We start from the raw sequence: 26067 nt of genomic DNA, 5'->3' as shown, positions 1-26067 counted from the left end.
TAACGTCTTTTGGTATGACGCGGTCGGGGATCGATTCCGCGACCTTCCGCTCTCCGGACGGACGCTGTAACCACTACACCACGGAGGCGGTCACTGAGAAATAAGCATATGCAGGAAAGAATATTTTGTGATGCACAATACCACTTTCGCAGTTAGTTGAGTGAGTGAGTGAGCCCAGTCCTTGCCGAGCGCCAAGGCAGGGGACCAACAAGTACCATATTTTAACGCGTCTATTGGTATGACGCTTTGGGGTCGAGCCTGCGACCTTCTGCTCTCCTCGGACGCTCTAACCACTACACCACGGAGGCGGTCATTTGCAACAGTCAAATCAAGGTAAAAATTTAAGGATATTTGTAAAAACAGAACACATTGTTGAGACCCACTACTGGCTACCCAATATAAAATTCAGTTCCACTTTGTCTTTCCAATAACAGGTGAGTAATAATCAAAGATAGTTTCTTGTCTGTTCAACTGTTGCGCAGCTGAATTGAAAATCAGACTCGCAGCTCTTGAACAAATTGGGATGTCATAATTGGTTGGCACAAGCATGTGAACTGCAAATGGTTCCTCAACCAATTATGCATCATCATCAGGCTAGCTATTCTCAAAACTTCTTAAGCCCTACGAACTTCTTAAGCCCATACTTAACACATTGGCTACGATCAAAGTTAAGAATTCTTAAGGCTACGAACGTTTCAAGAATATGTGCCCAGTATCTTACATAATGTGGGAGATATAAGGATATCAACTTCTATATTTTGAGCAACACAGTGCTTTGGGGTATACTATTAATCCTTCATCAGGTGGAGCCAGGAAGAAGCCTATATATGTATATGTGAGAACAACCAAAGTGATAATAAAGGCGAGAACAAATCTTTCTACACATCCAAAGGAAAAAGTTGATTATACAATTATCGCCAAATACTATAGTCTGTTGTTTAACAAATGATCATAGTTTCAAATCGCTATTAGGCCAGACCAATTTTATTTCTTGTTTTATGGATCCGCCTGTCATATATTTTCAAGAATAAGAAAAAAAATAAAAACTAATTTTCCCTGCTCAAAAAATAAAATCCTAATGTTTTTATCGGGCAAAAATGTAAACTTACAAGAAAAATGTTTTTTAGATTGTTTTTTGCCCCATATACACTTCATAAATTGCCAAAAGTAAAATATTTTGAGTATTTAGATGGAATATTACTTTGACTGGTGATTTTATTTATTTATTTATTTTCCCTCCTGCCTTTAGGTTTTCTGAGGACAAAAATCCGTTAAACAAGAAATAAAATTGGTCTGGCCTTAATAGTTTGTATTATAAGGGGGTAAGTGCAGTAGATGGAGCAGTGAAGCAAATGCATGTGCGGTACGTGATGAGCGTTAACTTAGACCAACCCTACTTGTTCTCGGTGTTTCATATAATGTGCTTACCCCCTTGTAATACAAACCAATAATAGCAACTTGAATCTATGATCGTTTGTTAAACAACTTTTATCCTAAGTTGCATAAAATTCAGAGATTTAAATGTTCAATTGGCAAGGTAAAATTATGAGGACTCGCAATCTTAATTTCACTTTATTTGATTTACTTTTTTGTTTAAAGTGCAATATGTTTCACTGAAAATAGGACTATCTACCCTGAGCATGGGTTTGTTTGTTTGTTTAATGCCACACTAGGCAACACAATAACCATCCATGTGAGGGCGATCTGTAAAAATTCGAGTCTGGACCAGAAAATCTAGTGACATCATGAGCATTGCTCCGACAATTGGTACATCATGACACAGCATTGGTTTATGAATCACTATCAAATACTGATGATACCAGGTGTATACTGCCCAACCCGCGGCAACCCTGATAACAATGACAATGAAGGTGGACACTTGACAATGGAAGCAGGTAGTTTATTGCCACTGATTGGCAAAACCAATCAAAAAGTAAAATTATTGTAGGATATTTATATAGCGCCCATATCCACAAAGCTTGGGTGTTCCCATGATCAACAGATGTCTTTTTTCTGGCATTCTTTTAACCAGCTCAACTCCCTGGGGGGAGTATTCAACTCATGCTGCCTGTCAGGCGCAGCTAGTTATTACTCAGCCTCATCCTCACAAGGCATCCTGGAATTAATTAGTACTGATAGGAAATAAGAACTGATCTGTAATAAACAAAATTTTAACTATAAACTGCATATTTATAATATCCTACCTGATGGATAGTACTCTCTCTCTTATGATCGACAGTTGAGTGGAAATGAAAGTTTGTGGCCTCTCTTGAACCCTTCGCCTGAACACACTCACTGCTCCTGTTCATGGACAGCCTGGTAGCTTCCTGAGAAGCATGCATCCTGTGCTACGAAGGGTCATGTGAGTCCTTTGTCATTCTCATCTTGGGGCAATTGTCGTAATCTGTGCAGCAGGGTTGGTCGGGCGGGAATCCATCGCGTGAGATAGGTTAATTATTCTAAACATACAATTTATAGTTAAAATTTATAAATATTTAAATTTTTCCCACCTCATGGATTGTACTTATCCCACGGTTGGACAGTGGGCAACAGATTACCCTCTGTCTGAGTTGATAACATCCATGGTGATGTAATGATATGCATAAGGAGGCCTGTTATGAATACAATCTTCTGATTGACTGCATAACTCCTGTACTTCTTCCCCAAAACCCCTTGGCTTACTCAGCACAAAAACTCCAAGGGAGTGGGAGCTCCTGAAGAATGTGTTTTCTGCTGTATATTTATCTGAAGAAAAAGAGCTCAGCATGTAAACCATGCCTTGCCCTGAGTTCCAGTAAGCCCCAGCAAATTAAAGTCTTGCAACCCTAATCTAGCCAGCCCCTGCTTCGAAACCATCTCTTAAAATCACCATACAGACACTGAACTGTTTAACGTTTGGTTCCCGGGTGACATCAAATGACCGTCGCTCCTTTGCATAAGCTTAGTCAGTGATGTGCCCGGCAACTAGGAGTGGAACGCATCGAAATCAATTTGAATTCGGTGTTCAAACTCTACTGATGTAATTGTTCAACAAGTAGAGGTCAGTGAGTAGGAGTGTCAATCACCTCTGCATCAGAGTATAAGACTGGTCTCTCAGTCTATGATTAAGTCACTCAAGGTGACTGTACTGCACTGCCCCAGTGTGGAACCAGGTAAAGTAGATCTGATGCCCAAAGGAGGGAGAACCACAGGTACTTGCGATGGTCCAAGAAGATTGGCATGTGTAGGTAAGCATTTTGAAGGTTGAGACTGATCATGAAGTCCCATGGCTTGATTATCGTTTGGAGCAGGGCGATAGAGATCATTCTGAAGTATGGCGGCGGTTGAAGGTAAGTGACGGTGAAGACCTTCATGTTGAAGATCAAAGGGAGCTTGTCCGAATCCTTCTTGGGGACAAGAAAGATTGGCGAATGGAAGTCAGGGGTGTCAGGCGAAGGGCCGCGAGACTCAATTGCTAGCTTCTCTAGTAATGTACCTGTGGTGGTTTGAGCAACTTGTATCTGTGCTGAAGGGTAGGTTCGACGAACTGGATTGTGGGGCAGAGGTGATAATCCTATGATGGGTAGTTTGTTGCCATGCGTCAGCGTAGATGTGATGAAGGGTTCTCCCAAGATAGGACCAAGATTGTGCACTTGCGAGCATATACACCAATTCGTCCACCTATTGGTGAATTGGTGAAAGAGACGGCTGGGGGGGGCGGAAGGTCCCAGTTGTGCAATCCTCTCAGACAGTCATTTTTGCTGGCACCAGCTCCTCGAGCTGCATCAGGGTTATGTCCACCTCTGCTACTGGCTGTGGCTCTGGCCCGATTCCTGGGTCTGGGTCGGAACGAGGCCTATTCTGAAAGGAATCCCAGAGATATCAGTTCGACGGGTATATTGCGCCATACATCTTCATCGTGAAGACTCTTCGAATTGGAACTTTATTTGTGTCAAGAGTTCGACCGACACCTGGAACTGTGTATTCCAGTCAACCTTAGTCGGTACACCTCCGATGACGCCATTGAAGAGGAAAGGACTGGACCAAGGTTGACAGAAGAGCTCGACTTTTTAGCGGTCATCCCAGGAGGAGTGACTGAGCAGCCTATGTCTTTGATGGCTGTAAGGTACCCAAAAAAGTTTGACATCTGGTCCAACACCATTTGGAAGTGTTCGATCATGACTGCCATCGCTCCTCGGATGTGGGCTTGCTTCCGAGTAGCTGCATACACCATTGCCATGGCTACAGCTTCCGTCGCCGAGAGGATCAGGTTGAGAGGGGACAGGGTCATGCGAATTGAGGTATCATATGACTGATCTCCTGATCTTTAATGAGGTATGGCGAGTTATTACACTTAGGGCAGAGCTTAAACATGTCCTCATTCACCAGTGGGGATGTGATCATCGTCGTGAACCCTTGTACATGAGCATCGGTTAGAATGAACAGTGGTGCAGAAAAAACGCTTTTAACTGTGTTGAGGTTCATGAAGGCGGCTTCATTGCAAAGTTGGTCAGCAGGTCATCCGCAGACTTGCTTCTGGTAAACTGAAGGTTGTCCACTATCCAGGTCAGCATGTGGGTAGTATCAACCAGCTTGATGCTCCCTTCCGGTGTAGAGAGATCCTCCGAGTAAGAGGGGGGAAGGAGAGGAAGATCGCTGAACATTGACTGGTGAAACCGGTAAAGTCAATGGTTGAATCTCATGGTTCTGTGATGTTGCCGTCTCTGGGTGTTGAACTTGCTTTAGGGACATTGCCATGGCTAGCACCAACATGTCAAAGTCTAAGTTATTATGAGCTTGAGTGTCCCTTGAATGGTCCCAGGAGACCAGTAAGTTCAGTTGGAACGGCCTGGAAGTGATCAACAAATCAGCAGCAATGTAGGGGTCTGGTGTCTGGTGGGTTCTTGGCGGCATCTGATGGATGGAAAAGTCGGCAAAGGTTCTCATTCAGTTAGGAATCCAAAGGAGTGTCGAGGAAATCGTGGTGTTCAGAGGTGGAAAGAGAGACTCAAGGAGCCTTCTTGACTGGTCTGTCCTTCTTGGTCTTCTTTGATGCAAAAGATCCTGAATCCTCGGATCTCTTCCTATCTCTGGCCACCAGACGTCTAGAGCCAACATTGGTGAAATCATTGTTGAGGTTGACACAAAAACTGCACATAACAGTCCACGCAAAGTCCAATCCAGTCAATTCATGAGCAGAGCAGATCCGAGCTTGAAAAAGTTCTTCTTACATCTGGTGAATCTTTACTTTTCCTGGATGTTTTATCTTCTTTCTCCATGACTATATGGACTCTCAACAGCTACTAGGTGTCAGCCAATAAACAGCACATTAGCACGCTAGTGTGACAAGAAAGAGAAAAAGACAAAGGAGTCACCTGACCCATCAGAGCACAGACTGCATGCTTCTCAGGGGCTACCAGGCTGTCAAGGAACAAGGAGCCGAGGGATGTGTTCAGGCGAAGGGTTCAAGAGGGGACAGAAACTTTGTTTACGGTTGTTTCAACTGAACTGTCGATCATAAGAGTACAATCTGTGAGATAGGATAAGTTTAAAAAATAAGGGCAAGTTTTGTCAGTATTGTTGTTCTCACATGCACATATATAAGCTGTCTGTGTCCTAGCATTTATTACCTGATGAAAGAGTAAGAATATAATCCGAAATATTGTGTTGACATCCATAAATTTCCTCCCTTTCCGTGTAACACTTCTATGCCATTCTTAATTGTTTTGTCATCTTACATATTTGACTTTATCAACTTACCAGAATGATCTTCAAATGTAACAACAACTAAATGGTCTGTTGTCAATACTTCCGTCACTCTTGATCCAGACTTGTTTCCAGACCTTCGACTTGAAAAATATTCTTTCAAACTATCGTGTTCGATCATGCTGTCCTTTTTCCTCACACATATCCTGTGTGCAAGAGGAATGTGTGAGAACCTCAATTCCTTGCCCTCTATCTTTTTATAAGCAATTTTTTTTCTGCAAAGACTCCAATCTGAAACAATATAGATTGATGGTGTTCAGTTTCATAAAAAATGGTTTGATGTACTCGACCTTCCAGCATCTTTCAATACAGGTAATACGTTGAAACTCTGAAATTTTAGGTTATGACTATAATTCATATTTATAAAGGAGTAACATATACGAACACCAAGGAACCTGCAAGAACTTTGAAGAACAGAAACAGATTCTTCATTACCATTTCAGGAAGATCCCAGAAATTTTGCATGCTCTTTTTAAAAGTATTTAGTAAATAGAATTATTTGTTATTTTAATTCAAACTCTGCAATGTTCAAGCTATATGAAAAAAACTGGATTGCTGCATATGCCATTTTGAATTTTTTATGTTGCTTGGGACATTTAAAAAAACACTTTATCTGAAAAATACATTGATTAGTTCAGCAGACTTTGAATATGATTTTAAGTTTCATTAACCAACAAAGCCCTACAACTGAACTTCATCTTCATGAGCTAGAAAGTCACTTCTTAGATGCTTCACTAAAAGGCACCAACAGTATTTTATCACGTGATAAAGTTAACTTTTTGCATCATGTCACACTGAACTGACATCACCACACCATTCTAGTCTGACCCTCGTAATGATATGTACCCTTGATAACCGTACTGAATCTTTCCAGTTGTCATTGACTGATAAAGTCTCCTAAAGTGCAACTAAGTCGGTTAGCATCCAGTTTCATCACTGGTGGAACATTACGTTTAACTTTATTTGATGGAAAAAAGCCTCAGCTTGACTCACAATTAAACAGCAGTATGACAATGTTCATTAACTAGGCCTACACCCATAGTCCCACAATGCATCAGTGGAATGTCACATGACAAGACAGCTTGATCTAGATAATGGCACACTCATATTGTCCTGTTATGAGAATCACAAATTTAATTCAAACAAGAGAGAAAAGATGTTTAACCTGTAGGTAAAACGTCTAGAATCATTTAGTTCATTTGTTTTATTGGTAACATATATTTTAAGATTGAAGCATTGGTAGCATGTAGTTCAACATCAATTAGCTTTGAGTGAGTGAGTGAGTATGGTTTTACGCCGCTTTTAGCAATATTCCAGCAATATAATGGTGGGGTACACCAGAAATGGGCTTCACACATTGTGCCCATGTGGGGATCGAACCCGGTTCTTCTGTGTGACGAGCCAACACTTTAACCACTAGGCTACCCCACCACCCCCAATTAGCCTTGATTGACGATGTTAATTTAGGTCACAACAACATCGTTTTCCTATTTGTTTTTGTGTATTGGATGTATTGGTAAGTATTAAATTTGCCATCTTAGAATAGAAATACAGTGCGAACTACCCCCATGTATAGTGTTATACAGATGAAATAACCCAATTTTCACAAACTATATAATTAAGCAATTTATGAATGAAATTAACACTATGAACAAAGTAACTCTATAAACTCAAATCACCTTCATCATTAAGCACTTGGTCAAGAGTAACAACAACGCATGAGAGATCAGTCGAATATTCTGTTTTCTTTACTTCGTATCCACTAGTAATTTCAGCATAGTTCTGTAGGGTGTCATCTCCCATCTTCTCTGTCAATCCAGACAGCAGGAACCTGTCGTTGTAGACCTCCATTACACGGTGACTGGCTTTAGCTGTCAAACCAATGATACATGAACTAGTGAGACTTTCCATCACACATGACTTTCATATCTTAACAGTTACAGAACCGTAACCTAACTTCGTGGATAACCTTGATTTGTGGATCGCGGTAATTATCATGCTATCTTGTAAATTAAGTCTCGTATGAAGTCAAGAAGTGGTACTTTTGATGTACACACAATGCAACGCCTCGCTGACAAAAATGTTCCGAATCTCTGCATTACACGTAAATACACTAAATCTAATTGTTCAGCACTGAGATAAATAGCTCAAGATCACTAATGCCACCAATATCAAATATTATTTTTACAAAATGTCAAGTAAATAAGATACCGTAGGCACCAACCATGTCACATCTCGTCTACTTTCCTAGGTGTCAATACTTACTGCAATGGTCTGTCATACATAGTGATATACAGTAACCAACTACGTAATCAACGAAACAAGGTGACGTCACATTTTGTGGGCACACGAATGGGTGATGATTGTAAATGGCTTCGGTAAACAAACGTTTTATTCACGGTGGAATATTAGGCATTTTCAATTTGCTGAATCAATGAATAAAATTATCAGTGAGCATACAAAATGAAATCGTGCATTTAAATATTATTTTCACTGCACTTGCCTTATATCCACAAATCAAGGTTATGTGAGTGTAAATACAGTAACTGTTATTACTTGTCAACTATATACTCATGAAAACGAATAATGGAACACCTGAAAGTGTTCCTTTATTCTTTTCCAGAATTTCAGTCACAGTGCAATACAAAGCGTGTGAGGAAACCTGTGAAAGAATAAAGGAACACTTGTACTTTCAGGTGTTCCATTATTTATTTCCATGAGTATATTTAAAGAACAACCTACCTGCAAAGAGAAATTACAGATCATTACAGATCAAGTAATGTAAGCTACACACGTTATATCTGGGAATACACGTTCCCAGTAAAGTACAGATTCTAGTACTTTTGTTGGGTTGAAGTCCCATACAGGATTCGAATCCACACTCTCTAAGTCAGTCACCTAATCGCCAGTGCACAAAGTCAGCGATCTAACCCACGCAAGTTAGATGCCCGACTTTGTGCACTGGCGATTAGGTGCCTGACTTAGAGAGCGTGGATTTGAATCCCAAAAGTGTATTCCCAGATTTCAAGTGTTACATCTGACTCCTTTTGAAATGGCATTGTGTATTCAAAGTATAAAAGTTCCCCCGAAACTGTTGAAAAATGAGTGTTTGCCTCATCTCAAATGGAGACATTGACTCAGTTACTCTTTTATCAGAATATCATTAAATCATCAAAATGTCTTGAACAACTGATAACATCATGTTGCTATGGCCTCTTTACAAACATTGAAAACCGTGGAATAATTGCTATGATATTCAGTAATAATTACTAAAATATGTTTATCTGAATCTGTGTATTACGTGTAATAATAGTGACAAATAATTACAAGAAAAAAAGTAAACAATCGGATTCTGGAATAAATTAGTCAGTGTTAAATAAGAAACCAAAGGATTCTGTATCTTACCATTGTGCCATTCCTGGGATTCTGTCTGTCTTTTCTCATGAGAATCTTTCTGTCTTTCCTCATGGGATTCTTTCTGTCTTTCCTCATGGGATTCTTTCTGTCTTTCCTCGTGGGAATCTTTCTGTCTTTCCTCATGGGAATCTTTCTGTCTTTCCTCATGGGATTCTTTCTGTCTTTCCTCGTGGGAATCTTTCTGTCTTTCCTCATGGGAATCTTTCTGTCTTTCCTCATGGGATTCTTTCTGTCTTTCCTCATGGGATTCTTTCTGTCTTTCCTCATGGGATTCTGTCTGTCTTTTCTCATGGGATTCTATCTCTGCTGAACCTACTGTGAAAGTCTGTTTTCCGTGTGCCGTGGTCCTGTTATCTTTGACATGTGGATCAATCCCTAGCTTTTCAAAACAGTCTACAAGATCTCCTGTATAGTCATTCCTGCTTTCCTTCCTGACAGTTGATCCTTCAGGACAAGAAGGTTGTGGATTTAACATAGGAGTCATTGAGTCTGGATTTGGCTGGTCAATCAGAATAGGTTCTGCCTTAGTACTACCGGAATCCAGAATACCTTGCTGAGTCCTCAGTTTGTCCTGGCTTTGTCCTGATATGCATCCATGTGATACATTTTGCTCAGCTGAGGTCATCATCCTGAGTGGGAATTGGCCGCCATTGTAAGGAGTGGCCCCTGTCTCTGGACTCTGAAAGCCATAATGGCCTTGCACTGATGCTTGTCCATGATGATTTTGAGGAGCTCTAAACATCACTTGGTTTTGCATAGTGTCCCTTGGCCATGTATATGGAGGGTATAGCCAAGGCTGTTGAGCTTGCGGAGGCTGAGAAGGCTGTGGGTAGGGTTGGTAGCAGACAGCAGGATTTCTGATACCCTGGTTGTGAGTGTGGGTAAAGGTGGGTGGGTAATGTTGACAGGGAACAGTTGGTCTTGGCTGGCTGTATGAAGACTGCATATCATGGTGTTGCAAATGTGTGTTACCACCAGGATGACTGTGAGTAGAACTGTTGCAATGGTAACACTGATGTTGTACACCAGGAGAATGGACAGGGACTGGATAGTCGATCTTGTAAGGGTAATTCTGCAATTTATTTGAATACACTTGACCTCTACCAGATCCATGCAGTCCAAAGTCTTCCCCTGATTCTGGATGTTGTCCACCATGAGGACGATATTGAGGGCTCGGTTGTGGCATCGGGGGATTATGCAGGTTAGGATATAGCTGGCCTCGACCATGTCCATGTGGTATAGAGCTTTCTGATGTGCCAGTTGGTTCAGAGGCACTCATAGTGATTCAGTTGTTTTCTCCTTTAAAGCTGAAAAGAAAATACATGACAGCATTATCAGGTTAAATCCCTGGAAGGTGGGGTCGCCTAGTGGTAAAAGCACTCACTCATCAAGCCAAAGGCCTGGATTTGATTCCCCACATGCTCACAATGTGTGAAGCCCAATTCTGAAGTCCCCATGCAGTGATATTGCTGAAATATTGCTAAACACTGCGCAAAACTAAACTCACTCACTCAGGTTAAATCTGATAAAATACCTCATGTGATGAGGAGATAATATGAATTTTGAACAAAATATTCATTAATTATTAAAACTTATGATAGGGATTCATGTATTTGATGTTTTCAATACATTAGTTATGAGTAAATATAAACAGTCATCAATAAACCCCCATAACATTGTACATCGATTTAATTAAAATGAGATGGCATGATTCAAAAACAGAACATGAACATGAATTCAGCAATGAAAACTTGGGAAATATAAAGGTTAATGGGGAAGTGTACATGAATAATCACATTTATTCTTATGTGAATCAAAGTGAATTTTTTTAATTAGTTAATATCAATATTTGAAAATATACACTCATTTTTCTTACAATGAAAGTATAACCCTCAAAATAAGTGCTAAAATGTTATGCCATTATGAGGCCTTTGTCTGCCGAGCTAAACAGGCCAGAGTTACCGCCCTTTGATTATGACGTAATTGGTGCCACTTGATTTTAGACTGGTCTCCTGTCTAGTCCCAAATCAAAAGATATTAATACTGAAAATAATCCTGTGAAAAAGTTTGTGAAAATATGAAAAAAGCATAAGAACAGATAATGTAAGCAGCAGGACAGATTGATCATGTGTATTTTCATTCATAACCTCACCTCAATGAAAATACCAAGTATGTATAACAATGTTGACGTCCGTATGATATCACTATAAGGAAGCGACTTTTTCCAAATGGCCTGTTCACTGACATGAGTACGCGGGATTATGGAAGGAAACTTTTGTTGTTTCAAGCAACGTAAATGTGACATGTAAGTAGTCCGAAACAGTCTACTGGTTGTTATTTTCTTTTTGTTTTCATTGTGACTAAGTGAGTGAGTGAGTATGGTTTTATGCTGCTTTTAGCAATATTCCAGCAATATCACGGCTGGGGACACTAGAAATGGGCTTCACACATTGTACCAATGTAGGGAATCGAACCCGGGTCATCGGCGTGACGAGCGAACGCTTTAACCACTAGGCCATCCCACCGCCCCTTGTGACTAAGGGACATAGTCAGAAATTAAGTGAAGTACCATCGTCGGTGTAAGCGTGGTTTGCATGAGTCATGGTGTCACATGCATGAGTCATGGTGTCAAACGGAAAGCATCTAATTACATGAGTCGTGGTGTTCCTTTAGTTGCCAATGTGCCCTTGTAACAAACTTGGAAAACGCACAAATAAATAATGACAGTTTCTTAAACAACTTTTTTATTTTTGTGACAAAAATGATGCAGTTGTTTTCTAGAGTTGGTCTGTTGTTTTTATTGCCGTCCGAGTTGGTTTGATTCTTTTATGTCTATTTGTTTTTGTGTTAGATTGCAATTCATCTGTATCATTTTGTAACAAACGGACTGTATGGTTTTTAATCCCCATATTTATTTGGATGATTATTTTTACCCATCAAGCACACCATACTTTGATTTTAGATTTCAACATGCTACAATCAAAGGCATCACTTACAATACATGCAATAAGTGCATAGAGCGAGACAGGAGGCACCTGTTATTATCTCCAGAGCACAAAGCAGCATGACTAGCTTGGTGTCAAGCTTGATGTCAGTTTAATTTCAGGTCATGGGGAAGGGCCCACATGACTGATCTTTTTTTCATTTAGATTTGCCGTTCAGGGCCGTAGGTACCATTATAAAAAAAACCACCCAGGCTTACACATGATTGTTGCTAAAAAGGTTGGGGAAGCCCTCAATACTATCTAAATAAAAAAAATTGCACCCTATCGGGTTTACATGAAAAAATTATCTTGCCACGCGCCTGCCATTTCATCATTTATTCCTTGAGGATAAATGCATCCAGACGGTAAGTTCAAATGGGGTTTGGATAAGTTCCTTTGCTATGGTAAATGGTAACAGATTGATACAATAGCAAATATGGGGTGTTGCGATACTTTTGTCTATGTGTACATAAATGAGAAAAACACACTTAGAAGTTCAAATGTTGTGAGTAAGAGAGTGAGTGAGTGAGTATAGTTTTACTCTGCATTTGGCAATATTCTAGCTCTCACAAACCTTGGTGTCTGATGGGCTCAAGGGAAGCAATTCTGCAAACCAAACTGTTGCACCTTGTACCTTGTACAACTGCATGCCCCACAAATAACATATCTTTATAAACCTCCTTACGTTTGAAATACACATATACTGCCTTGTTGGACTTGTAAGTCGACCCACCAAATTGAAGTTGTGCACACAAACCTCAACTGAACTCCACAGCCACACAAACTATTAAACTAAATATCCTTCAGTGGCAGGTAGCAGCTGTTGTATCAGTGAAGACCCACTGACTTGTTCATATTAAAGTGTTTACTTTTGAAAGGGTTGTTGGTGGCAAAGGTACAAAAGATATGTACCCCAGGTACCTCAACAAAGTCAAAATACAGAAACGTACCCTAGAACCCTAAACAGGGGATGAGTCCATATTCCACAACTCAAAACCGAAACAGTATGTAGTTGTTCCTGTTCAACTAATTGCGGGGCGGTGGGGTAGCCTAGTGGTTAAAGCATTCGCTCGTCACACCGAAGACCCGGGTTCGATTCCCCACGTGGGTACAATGTGTTAAGCCCATTTCTGGTGTCCCCCGCTGTGATATTGCTGGAATATTGCTAAAAGCGGCGTAAAACTAAACTCACTCACTCAACTAACTGCGAGTGGTATTGTGCATCACAAAATATTCTTTCCTGCATATGCTTATTTCTCAGTGACCGCCTCCGTGGTGTAGTGGTTAGAGCGTCCGCCCGGAGAGCGGAAGGTCGCGGAATCGATCCCCGACCGCGTCATACCAAAAGACGTTAAAATATGGTAAAGTCTGGTAAAACCAGCTAAAGTCTGGGCTAGTACAAGCAGCCGCACCTACACATACACACACATGCACGTCGTCATATAAGCAAATATTCTCAAGCACGACGTTAAACCCAATTTCACCTCACCGCACCTAACAACTAGTCTCTGAAATGAACATACTTTACAGATAAAAAGTTTAAAATGAAATATAATGAAAAGGAACCCTGAGACTTTCTTCATTTTCAGAAATCTTGACTTGTCACATAATCTAGACTTGCATGGGCTTTCTTGGATATATTTATTTCAGGGTCTAAGGTACGTTCTGTATTCTGATTCTGGCTAGGGTGTGTTTCTGTACACAGAACATACCTGGGATACACATCTGTAGTACCCCTGCACAACAACCCCTTCAGCTTTACTATCAAAGTAATATTTCACTTTCACACACAGCGAAAATGGAAAACCCCTGAAGTTCATTCCCAACATTTCAAAACTAGGAAATCTACATAAGAGATCTACCAAAAACATCCTGAAAATGATACAACCCTTTATCATATGACAGGTTTCATATCATAGATTCATACCCCACATCAACCCACCACACCCATGTCATCCCCTGCACTGAAGGTGGTTCATATGGTGGGTAAAGGATCAAGGTGTGATACAGTCTGAGGTTATCACATGGTAGGCTTTATATCATACCCCACATCAACCCACCACACCCATGTCATCCCCTGCACTGAAGGTGGTTCATATGGTGGGTAAAGGATCAAGGTGTGATACAGTCTGAGGTTATCACATGGTAGGCTTTATATCATACCCCATATCAACCCACCACACCCATATCATCCCCTGTACTGAAGGTGGTTCATATGGTGGGTAAAGGATCAAGGTGTGATACAGTCTGAGGTTATCACATGGTAGGCTTCATATCATACCCCATATCATCCCACCACACCCATATCATCCCCTGTACTGAAGGTGGTTCATATGGTGGGTAAAGGATCAAGGTGTGATACAGTCTGAGGTTATCACATGGTAGGCTTTATATCATACCCCATATCAACCCACCACACCCATGTCATCCCCTGTACTGAAGGTGGTTCATATGGTGGGTAAAGGATCAAGGTGTGATACAGTCTGAGGTTATCACATGGTAGGCTTCATATCATACCCCATATCAACCCACCACACCCATATCATCCCCTGTACTGAAGGTGGTTCATATGGTGGGTAAAGGATCAAGGTATGATACAGTCTGAGGTTATCACATGGTAGGCTTTATATCATACCCCATATCAACCCATCACACCCATGTCATCCCCTGTACTGAAGGTGGTTCATATGGTGGGTAAAGGATCAAGGTGTGATACAGTCTGAGGTTATCACATGGTAGGCTTCATATCATACCCCCTATCAACCCATCACACCCATATCATCCCCTGTACTGAAGGTGGTTCATATGGTGGGTAAAGGATCAAGGTATGATACAGTCTGAGGTTATCACATGGTAGGCTTTATATCATACCCCATATCAACCCATCACACCCATGTCATCCCCTGTACTGAAGGTGGTTCATATGGTGGGTAAAGGATCAAGGTGTGATACAGTCTGAGGTTATCACATGGTAGGCTTCATATCATACCCCCTATCAACCCATCACAGCACTGAAGGCAGCTGATATGGGCATTGAAGGATGACACGGTGTATAGTATGAAAACTGACATACAATAATGTTTTTATCATATTCCATAAAAATTTAAAAAATATCTATTTGCATCTGATGGCAGTTCATTTTAACCTTGTTTGTAAGAGACTGAAATCTAGTAAGGCAGATGACACAATCAAGGGAAGTAACTCCAACTTCTTACCATAAGGGCTGGTGTCCATTCAAGTTCAAAATATATTTCATATCAGCCAGTGGGACTTGGTTATTAAATCCCTTTGATAAGATCCTATCAATGTAGTTTCTATTGCACATACAAACGTGTGTTATAACATTATGAGGTATATGTTGCATTATGAGGATACGATACATTATAAGGTATAGGAAATGCCAGCGTGACCTCATTGTTTTGATCACGTGGCCTACCCTAACTTCCGGTAGGCAGAAAAGTGTCAACACAACAGCAGACAACGCATTAGCGAGAAGACGTTCTAGCATTATACGAATAAGATCCATTTCTCCTGCATAATTTATCACTTACATTGGAATCTAAGTAACATGGTTGTGTCGTGCGTGGTAGTTGGTTGCACGAATAGATTTCAAAAAGGTTCAGGCTTGAAATTTCATCGAATTCCGACTGCCGATGAAAGAAGACGCAAGTGGCTTCAAGCGATCAACCGCAAGAATTGGGCCGCCTGATCATGATGGTGATCGAGTTTGTGGAGTTCACTTTGCATCAGGTTTGAATATTTACATTTCTTTGGCCAACAACCCATAATTTTCATTGTTTCATTGTCATCGTCTTGTGATTCTGTAGATGATACGTTGTGGCAAATGGGTTATGGCTTCATATATCAGTATGTACTGTGAACCATCAACAAGATAATGGGGAACCCAACAATGATATCACGATAGTCACGTTTTAATATTTATTTTAAAACATGTTTTTATTTTTTCTAACATATCAAATGTAATAATGTTGGTTTGATAGAACTGTCCAGTTTTCGATCAGAATATCTTTTTATTTTGATAAGCGTTATGCCAAATAAGCTATATTTTTGGAAATCTAGGTAAGATCCTCACATTATTTTTCTCTTTTATATAAATGTGTGATTTGCAGTTAAGATTTTGAATTTATTTCCAGGATCTGCTAGAAGTGACCCAAGTGATCCAGACTATGTTCCACATGTCAACATGGGATATAAGACTGCATCCATGATGACACCTGAAGCGAGGAAAGATCGTTTTCACAGGGCACAGATTAGAGAAGATACCAAGAACAAACAAGCCAAGGATAGCCAAGAAAGAAGTAATGCTGCCTCAATTCTACTTGAGTTGTCACTCAATTCTTCCCTCAATGAGCAGAGTGAACAAGGTGTTGAAGAAGAAGAAAATCAGCCTGCACGAGGTATCTGAAAGTTCTATTTCATGAATGGAAATATTTATATAGGAAGCCATATTTTAGTTCTTAATGTAGTATTTTCCATAAGGAAACCTGGAATGATGATCAAAAATATTATGTTGTTTATTATCAACTTGAATGTTCACTAATTATTTCATAGGTATTTTTCCACTATGTTATCAAACATGAAAAGAAGTTAACAAAAGGGACCCTCATCATACATCCTCCTTTCACATAGTTTGTATTTTCTCAGGTTGGCCGGTAAATAGTCATTTAATAATTCAATTTGTTTTCTAGACTTACATGACCCCTGCATTGAAGTGATCATGAAACTGAAAGCCGAAAAGAGACAGCTGCTCACAGAGGTAGAAAACCTACAAGCTGAATTACAGGATACAAGACATCAGCTCAGAGCTTGTAGGTTCAGTGACCGATTTTTGGAAGGAGACAAGAAGGATGGAAAGACATTGTTTTTCACAGGTATCTCTAGTCATGCCAGCTTCTTGTGGTTAGTTCAGTTCTGTGCACATATACTTCCTGTCTCGATGACTCTAACTCCTGCCAGTGTGCTCATGTTGGTGCTGATGAAGCTACGTTTGAATCTAGTAGACCAGGACTTGGCCTACAGATTTGGAGTGTCAAGACAAACTGTGAATGATTTAATCAGTAAGACCATTCCACCACTTGCCCACAAATTATCATTCCTGATACATTGGCCTGAAAGTGACGATATATTAAGAAATATGCCCAAAGTGATCAAACAATCTTACAGAAAGTGCAGGGTCATTATAGACTGTTCGCGGAAATATTTATTGAGAGGCCTGGCAATTTCACTGCACGAGCTATGACATGGTCCAACTATAAAAGCCATAACACTATAAAGTTTCTGTTAGGAATTGCACCCCATGGAGCTGTCACCTTTGTGTCGAGAGCCTTTGGTGGAAGGGTTCGGACAAAGTCATCACACAGCTCAGGATTCCTTCAGCTTCTGGAACATGGGGATCTGATCCTTGCTGATCGCGGGTTCCTTATTTGGATGACCTTGCTGCATGTGGTGCGCAGCTTGCCATACCAGCATTTACACGGGGAAATCTCAGCTCAGCCCTAAAGAAATCGAAGTGGAAGGAGGCTGTCACGGGCCAGAATACATGTTGAGAGGGCTATAGAAAGAGTAAAAACTTCAAGATTCTGAGCACCACCCTGAAGATCAACCTTGTGCCTCATTTTGACAATATTATGACTGTATGCAGTGCTCTGTCAAATCTTCATCAAAATTTGCTGTAGTGTAATCTTGTTCATAAATACTTATTGTGTTGGTTTACATGACTATGAGCAATTGGAATGTAATTTGTAAGCCAGTCAGTAAACAAATAAGGCCCAATGTTCCTGATAACTATTCTGATTTAGTTTAAGATTTTAAATGAGATATTTGGTAACATATTGATTTCAGTAATTGTTTTTCAAATGTTTAAATTAACAACAAACACAGGATTAAATGGCAAATATAGTGTGTATTCTTCCCCATTTGAAATAGTCTTCATTTTATGTACAGAGATCAAGCATGTTTGACACATAAAAACATTGCATTTGTCAAATGCATCTTGTGAAATGAACACATGTTATTTAATAGTACTGTCATACATCTTCCTACTGAAGATTGACATGTAGAAGTCTACTGAAAACAATACATTTTGTGTTGAAATGTTGAAATATATACAAAAAGACTATGATTGCCAATACAATTTGCTTCACAACATCTGAATGTTTTGTGATTGATACTGTGATGTTTCTTCCTACAGAAGATTGACATGTAGAAGTCTACTGAAAACATTACATTTTGTGCTGACATGTTTGAAATATACAAAAAGAATATGATTGTCAATACAATTTTCTTTGACATCATCTGAGTGTTTTGTGATTGATAACACAATTGAATTAAACATTACAAATATAATAACAAAATGATATGAAGATACATAAATCAGTTTTTCCCTCTGGCATGGTTTTTACATGACAGAATGTGTGTGTGTCGAGATGGCATGTCTCCACAATCAATTAATGACTTCGCATGGTCAGTAGAGGGACATTTATAGTGTACATGCATATACACTTGACATATTTGTAACATAGTACCATTGTAAAGACATGTCTGCTAATCCAACACATGTCAGCCATTTGACAGTTAACCTTTAAATGAAATTTTAGTTTGGCCATGTTAATGGTGAAAATTTTGCTAAGAGGTTACATAATCATAGCTGCACTTACACATACTTGAACAAATTTCTTATGTTCTGGCCAGAAGGGATTTCTTTGGGAACATGTATGAAACTTTATCCCATGATACAACTTGGACAGTACCAAGAACCCTTTGGTTTCCTTCTAATGTTGACACATTTATAATGGAACCAAGTGTACGAACAATTGGCTCCCTCACACATGATCATCGACCATACTCCTCTTGCTGGCATAGGCACCATATATCTGAATTACCAGTGTCTGTAACAACATCGGCTCAAACAAGGCTTTGCATTTTCAAGTTTCCTTGAAACAATTTCGGCAAAATGTGTTTAAAGAAAAATGTGTCACACTTTGCTATGAGAATTGAACAAAACTCATCATCCCTGGGCACACGGGACTATTGTCATGTCCTTATTTGTAAAATGACAAAGTCACAGTAGTTCACATCATGCACATACATTTGAAGCTGCACTTGTGAGTAATATTTGTGCCCTTTCTTGAGGTGTAAGTCCTTGTCCAGGCAAAAGGTCTTATCATTTACTGCTGTGGATATGTCATGGTCCCTGTGCTTGTATGGACACTTTATCTCTAAGCATCCATTACCACAACACTTGCACATAACAGTGCCATCACTTGATGCTGCCATGTAAGGTTTTACAAACTTATCAGTAACCCCACTGTTCTACCGCATAAACTGAGCATGCTGTGTTGTCTGATGTTTCGCATACTGTTTACGTGCTCTGGCCTCATTGTCACTGCCCCAGGCAACTGCAGCTTTCTTGGAGATGTCCTTTGTGTTATAGCCCATTACCTTCATGATGGTGTTCTTTGGATCTGTGGTCTTCTTCATCACCAAGATATCATGGGCTTTGGTTCGGTTATTCTTCCTTTCTGAGTGTTCAAACCAAAGAGGGCTAATAGCTTGGTTCTTGGTAACTTCCTCCAAGTTGCTAATCTGTGCCGGTTCACACTGATAAGAGTTCCACTGCTCCTCACAAACAGACTCGAGATTTTCATCAGTGATTCTGTCCTCACACACAAGACTTGTAATTGTTGGGGGGAACAAATGTGTCTCGCCATCTTCTTCAGCACTGTCAGTTTCCTCTTCATCTAGTGGAGGAATACACTTAAAAAAAAGACAGCATTAGGGCATACACTTTCCAGCGACTTCAGTGTTTCAATATCAGGAAGTGGAGCTTTTCCAGTTCCTGACACAGATGGAGTGTTTGCCTTCCGGACGACGATCCAAACAGATGCTGAACCTCACACAGTGGGGTTGGCTGGAGCTGAAATAATGAGGTAAGAGTGAGCAACTGTGTGTGGTTTTAGGCAGACACTTCAACCATTATGCCACCTCATTGCCAATATAAATATAACACTAATTGATAATGAATGTAAGTCCCCATTTTCTATGGTTTTCATATGTAAAGTACATGATGCTGAACAGTAAGCTAAATAAGTATATTATTTTATATGAAAAGTGAGAGCATTACTTCTTTCTGTAAGCAGCATTCCACTTGCACGCTTCACTGGTGCAAGCTTTTGCGGTCAATCCTGCCCTCACAGCTGCATCAACCTTGAACAGTAGGGCTGCCACATGACTGCATACCTCTCCAGTCTGAAATATCCAAACAATATCGTTTTATTATATTAAAAATTATATAAACTGAGAAGTAGCTGTACACTTAAAAGCGTGAAAAACACCTTTTGAACCATACAGATGAAATTGTAAAATTTTATATAATATTAAAAAGTATTGAAGCAATGATATGGATATGAGAATTCAAAAGGAACAATGAAAAATAGAATCTGTTACAAAAATCCAACCATTACATATGGATCCTTTAATTTAGATCTGAGATATTTCAATCCTAAAAATACACTGTTATTTGGGTAAAACTGTTGAAAATTATAGGCAACTACATACAATAAAAAAAAACAACTTACCCAGCCATACACGTGCAGTGGGCACAAAACACTGTCCCCTCAGATTTCTTGACACAAACCCATGGCTGATGTGGTTTTGTCCGCGAAGGCTGGGATGGAATCACCTTAGATCTTCAAAAAGCAGTAAGGTGACTGGTCGTCAATTGCATTGTAAAGATAGGGTAAACATGTCCACTTTCCACGAAGTCGTAAATGCGGCTTTTAAGGATTTATGCGCCCTCAAACTGTCGTGGAGTGAATTGTCACCAAAACATCCACAAGATAGAAATATATGTCCGTAAATGTTATGGCGGCGCCACAAAGGCAATTAGATCAACCCAACCACTCGCCAAACAATAGGGGTCTGGCAAACTACGTGTACCCTCACCAGATGTCAGCTTTGAAATATACCTCTCGCGGTCTTCAACAGATAACTTCAGCACATAATCTGACCATTGTTTAACTTCCATGCTACAGCGATTCGCATTGTTGTCGGTGGCCATTGTTGCCTTCTGCCTACCGGTTGCGCGCGCAACCTAGCCTCTTGATATCACTTCCGTAAACAACTGGCATTTCCTATATGATGCAAGATATTACCATAGCTTACATAAATATGGCGAACAAATCTGTTTGACTTTGAAACTTGTACGTACACACTGTTGTTGATCGCATTAGCCTAGGACTTTGCAGAGAAATTCGTTGTTGGCTATGTAAGATAGATAGGTGACAATATATTCATCAAAATATGAGATATTGTTGGGTCATTATACTTACCACAATTTTGTTGTGCCTCACATAACTAGATGTGATTTCTGTTAGCCTGGGTTTGGCCCATTCTCTGAAACTATTTTCACTTTTGTTATGATATAACCTCACTTGACTTGTCAAACCGAAAGTGAAAGTAGGTTGTAGTGATTACGGAAAGAGGCGAGTGTTGACGAAAGTTCGGTAAATAGAATACAGAAACAATTGTCATTGTTTTTGGATATATATGTTATTAAATCTGTTTTATACACGTCTATGTATTATGGATGTTTCTAACGCTAACCTGTGAAACATCCAGCTGGTAGCTACATCCTTGTGCATATATCAGAGTTATCCCCCTTTGACTATGTTGCCTCATGCGAGACTTCATCGGAACAAATGCTAAAAACTGTAAAACTTATACCAACGCGAGGTGTATGATACTAAAAAAAGTACATTATATTAGAGACCATTCACATTGTACATTAGTACTAGCTTCTACACCACTTCCACTCCACCCTTCCACACACACACACACACACACACACAATTATGTTTGACTTTTGGAATTGGTTGGCATACTCTGTTGTTGATCGCAGCCTAGGACTCGGCAGAGAACTTCGTTGTACACAGGCTATGCAAGATACGTGGTAATATGTTCATCAAAATATGAGATATTATTGGGTCATTATACTTACCACAATTCTGTTGTGCCTCACATAACTAGATGTGATTTCTGTTAGCCTGGGTTTGGCCCATTCTTTGAAACTATTTTCGCTTTTGATATGATATAACCTCACCTGACTTGACAAACCGAAAGCGAAACTAGGCTGTAGTGATTACGGAAAGAGGCGAGTGTTGACGAAAGTTCGGTAAATAGAAATACAGAAACAAGTGTCATTGTTTTTGGATATATATGTTATTAGATATGTTTTATACACGTCTATGTATTATGGATGTTTCTAACGGTTACCTGTGAAACATCCAGCTGGTAGCGACATCCTTGTGCATATATCAGAGTTATCCCCCTTTGACTATGCTGCCTTATGCGAGACTTCATCGGAACAATGCTAAAAACTGAAAAACTTATACCAACGCGATGCTTGAAGAAGTTACTAAATTTGTGTAAAAAATGAGCAAAAATGATCTTTGTAGAGTGCAAAAGAGTGATTTCATGTAACTACAAGTTCATTTCATTTAAGTCATTATTATAATGTGAGAGTGAGTGAGTGAGTGTGTGTGTGTGTTTTGGGTGCGGGGGTCTGGATTGGGAATTATCGTCAACATCTATGCGTATTTAACACTGGGGATTTGTCACAATACCGAATTTAGATTCTGCATGCATAAGTTGAGTTCGAATATATATGCTCTTCAGTTTTATCTTCTGTGTGTCAGAATGTTCATAACCCTCTATTCTCCCCCTCTCTGCCTACCGCTCCCTACGTTGCGTAAAATGCGTGATAAATATCATCGCCCATGCATGGGGTCTTGAAACCCTAGAAACCCTCGACACGGCCTATGGCACAGTTGTAACTGAGGGGCGGCGGGGTAGCCTGGCAGTTCAAGTGTTCGATTATCATGCTTAAGAGTCAGGTTTGATTCGTCTCATGAGAACAATGTGCAAAGCCCCGTAGGTAACTAGACCGTCAAAAGAAACTGCATAACAAAAGTGTAATGTCAGTTGCAGTGGCGAAGAAGGGTACATTAGCATGTTAGAAAGTGTACAGTCAATTTTTGACGGTTCCACTTAAGATGTTCGATTATTCGGGATATTTGTCTCAATTCTATTATGGTAAATACTTATTCAGTGAGTAGGCGAGTTTAGTTTTACGCCGCACTCAGCAATATTCCAGCTTTATGGCGGCTGTCTGTAAATAATCGAGCCTGGACCAATCCAATCCAGTGAGCATCGATCTGCACAATTGGGAACCGATGACTTGTGTTAACCAAGCCAGCGAGCCTGACCACCCGATCCCGTTAGTCGCCTCTTTCGACAAGCATGGGTTACTGAAGGTTCATTCTAACCCGGACCTTCACGGGTACTTATTCAGTACAATTGCTTCTTTTTTACCCGAGATTAAACTAAATATAGATTTTCAATCCTGTAAATCTCATGAGCGAGATAAATGCTGTGATAGACGAATTGAGAGTGAGCGAGTTACTTAAAATTTATGGTCATATCGGCAATTTTTCAGACGTATCGTGACTATAAATTAGTTCTAAATTTGAAAGAACATACATATAATTTATAAAACCCTGTCAACGAAGGACAATAAAATCACTAGGTCATCACATATTTGCTAAAACTAGATCAAGGAGAATTACATAATACACTAACAATTAACGACACAAGATAAAAAACTGACAATAAGACGAATTGAGAGAATGACGTTACATTCGAAGCGCATGGGTCGAGGGTATTTATGATAACATTATACCCTGGATGACCGATGATGGCACTGAACGTATATGGCCGCAGCAAAACTGCTTGACAGCAAAACTGTGTATGCCTAGAGATAATTTATTACACAATACTGAATGAACACAATATGCTACATTCAGCGCTCCAGATAAAGGCCGTATCGGCGTATGTACGGATAAAAAGTATGCATGATACGGTAGGAATAATTTAGAAAACGTAGCAGATACGCACCACAGCAATGGTGTACGGTCTTAGAATCATTTACAGATGTATGTACATTGTATCTGAAAAAGAATTGTTTTATTGTTTATTGACCTGTTTACACAAGAGTAGCAATGTTGAGGTGCATCTATGAAACGAAACACACGATTACTGAATCTCCATTAATTTCCATTCAGTACTCTAAATGTACTCTAAGTTTTTCAGTACACCTATATTGAAAAAATATGGAGCAGGTACTCCTGATGTTGAAAATTTATCTGGAGCCCTGCTACATAATTTAATTATAATTTATTTTTTAAGCCAAATATTAAGGTTAATGACCCGTGTTATACATACATGTACTCGTATTAACATGTTCTCAATGTTGAGTTTTGAAAATATTACCTGATTATATAAATCCAATAACTATAAAATGATTCATTTGTTTGAGTGGCATTCCAGAAGTTGGTGTTTAGAGATGGCAAAACTTTGTGGATGATCAACTTCTTTATTTTCACAATACCGACGTTTCGGTATAGATTCTTATACTCATGCTTGAAAATGGTATAAGAATCTACACCGAAACGTCGCTATCGTGAAAATATAGAAGTTGATCTTCCGTGAAGTTTTTGTCATCTCTATAAAATGATTCATCAATCATACATAGACGTGTTGGCAAATATCATATTGCCCGACAAACTTCGTAATTCTTTTGAAATCACTGGGATGTGGCAACTTCTGACGTCACAGGGCGTAGGTAGATAAACCTACTTATATCTCATGAATGTCAAGGGCGTTTCACCGGGCTAAAGTCCTCCGCTTCCTGTCTCTGACACGGCGGGCGTCGGGAGATGACCCAGGGGTCATGTGACAAGACATTGGGCCAAGAAAAGACCGAGGTGTCACGTGACATGGTTGAGCGTCTGTAAATGACCCCGGGGTCACGTTGGCCGTTTTACACGTTGTTTGTGTCGGAACTACATTCCTTCCACAGATAAGACGTGTCCCGGCAACCGGAGCCCAGTCTTCCCGAGTTTACACTTGTAAATAAGCCATGTTTACTTCGTTAGAGATCATCTCGGCTTGTGTGACTCATTTACATTAACAGAAGAGCTTGTTAAACATTCCAGTCTCAACGAACCTGGACAGATATCTTCGTTCGTAACTTCTTGCGAAACGTTTAGATTCAATGAGCGAGTGAGGAAAGTTATACGCCGCTTTTAGTAATATCCCGGCAATACTAGTCTGTCATACAGACCCTGAAGCAAATACATCCAAGAAAGCGCAAGTTTAGAAAATGTGGCAAGTCTAGATTTCCACAGCTTCAGGGCTCCTTTTCATTATATTCAAATTTTTTTTACTATAAATTTTTCTTTCTGTAAATTATGTTCATTTCGGAGACTACTATTTACTCTACCGCAATATATACCACTGATGTAGTCTGCCTCACAGTACCCGTGCCGCATTTTTGTTCTTACTGTCGAGCCCTCGTTCCCTGCAATGTTTAAGACCTAAATGAAGCAAGTCTACATTTGCTCAGGTTCATCTCCCATCTCACTGGGACTCCTTTTCAATTTAAATGGGATTATTTCTTACTGTCAAAATTATATATATTCAGAGACCAAGCGTTAGCCTACCACTGCTGTGACACTAGAAGGGAACTTCATGCAGTGCACTCATGAAGGTAGAATGTCATGTCGGTCCAGAAATTAGGTTAACCTATTTAAAAATCAACAAAATATAAAGGAGACCAGAAAATATTTTAATTTCAGGCTGAGGCAATCTAACTTTGTCAAGTCAATCAAGGCTTGGGGGCGGTGGGGTAGCCTAGTGGTTAAAGCGTTCGCTGTTCATGCCTAATACCACCATGGGTTCTGATTCCCCATATGGGTACAATGTGTGAAACCCATATCTGGTGTCCCCCGCCGTGATATTGCTGAAATATTGCTAAAAGTGGCTTAAAATTAATCCACTCACT

General features: G+C 39.8%; 2 protein-coding genes across 3 annotated transcripts in view; one reads left to right on the top strand and one right to left on the bottom strand.

Annotated features, from left to right (window-relative positions):
• Nucleotides 1–22266, bottom strand: part of LOC124270538 (protein mono-ADP-ribosyltransferase PARP14-like) — a 72732-nt gene extending 50466 nt beyond the window's left edge. The window contains exons 1-4 of one of the 2 annotated variants that reach the window (XM_046705559.1): nucleotides 22165–22266; nucleotides 9151–10469; nucleotides 7425–7616; nucleotides 5740–5976 (exon numbers count right to left, since the gene is read on the bottom strand). In XM_046705559.1, the coding sequence (XP_046561515.1) occupies nucleotides 5740–5976; nucleotides 7425–7616; nucleotides 9151–10441 (1720 nt within the window). In that variant the 5' untranslated portion in view covers nucleotides 10442–10469; nucleotides 22165–22266. Of the gene's footprint in view, nucleotides 1–5739; nucleotides 5977–7424; nucleotides 7617–9150; nucleotides 10470–21496; nucleotides 21592–22164 lie in introns of those variants that run through there. The other variant, XM_046705558.1, reaches the window with a different exon arrangement.
• LOC124270535 lies at nucleotides 15800–17406 on the top strand. Its single transcript, XM_046705556.1, has 3 exons — nucleotides 15800–15896; nucleotides 16301–16564; nucleotides 16856–17406. Exons 1-3 carry the CDS (start codon nucleotides 15800–15802, stop codon nucleotides 17404–17406), a joined length of 912 nt encoding a protein of 303 aa, XP_046561512.1.
• Nucleotides 22267–26067: the final 3801 nt, after the last annotated feature.

The sequence above is a fragment of the Haliotis rubra genome, unplaced genomic scaffold, assembly GCF_003918875.1.
Source record: "Haliotis rubra isolate DU_JTF1 unplaced genomic scaffold, ASM391887v1 Scf1524, whole genome shotgun sequence".
NCBI classification, from domain to species: domain Eukaryota; kingdom Metazoa; phylum Mollusca; class Gastropoda; order Lepetellida; family Haliotidae; genus Haliotis; species Haliotis rubra.
This window is presented reverse-complemented; position numbering and strand designations above follow the sequence as displayed.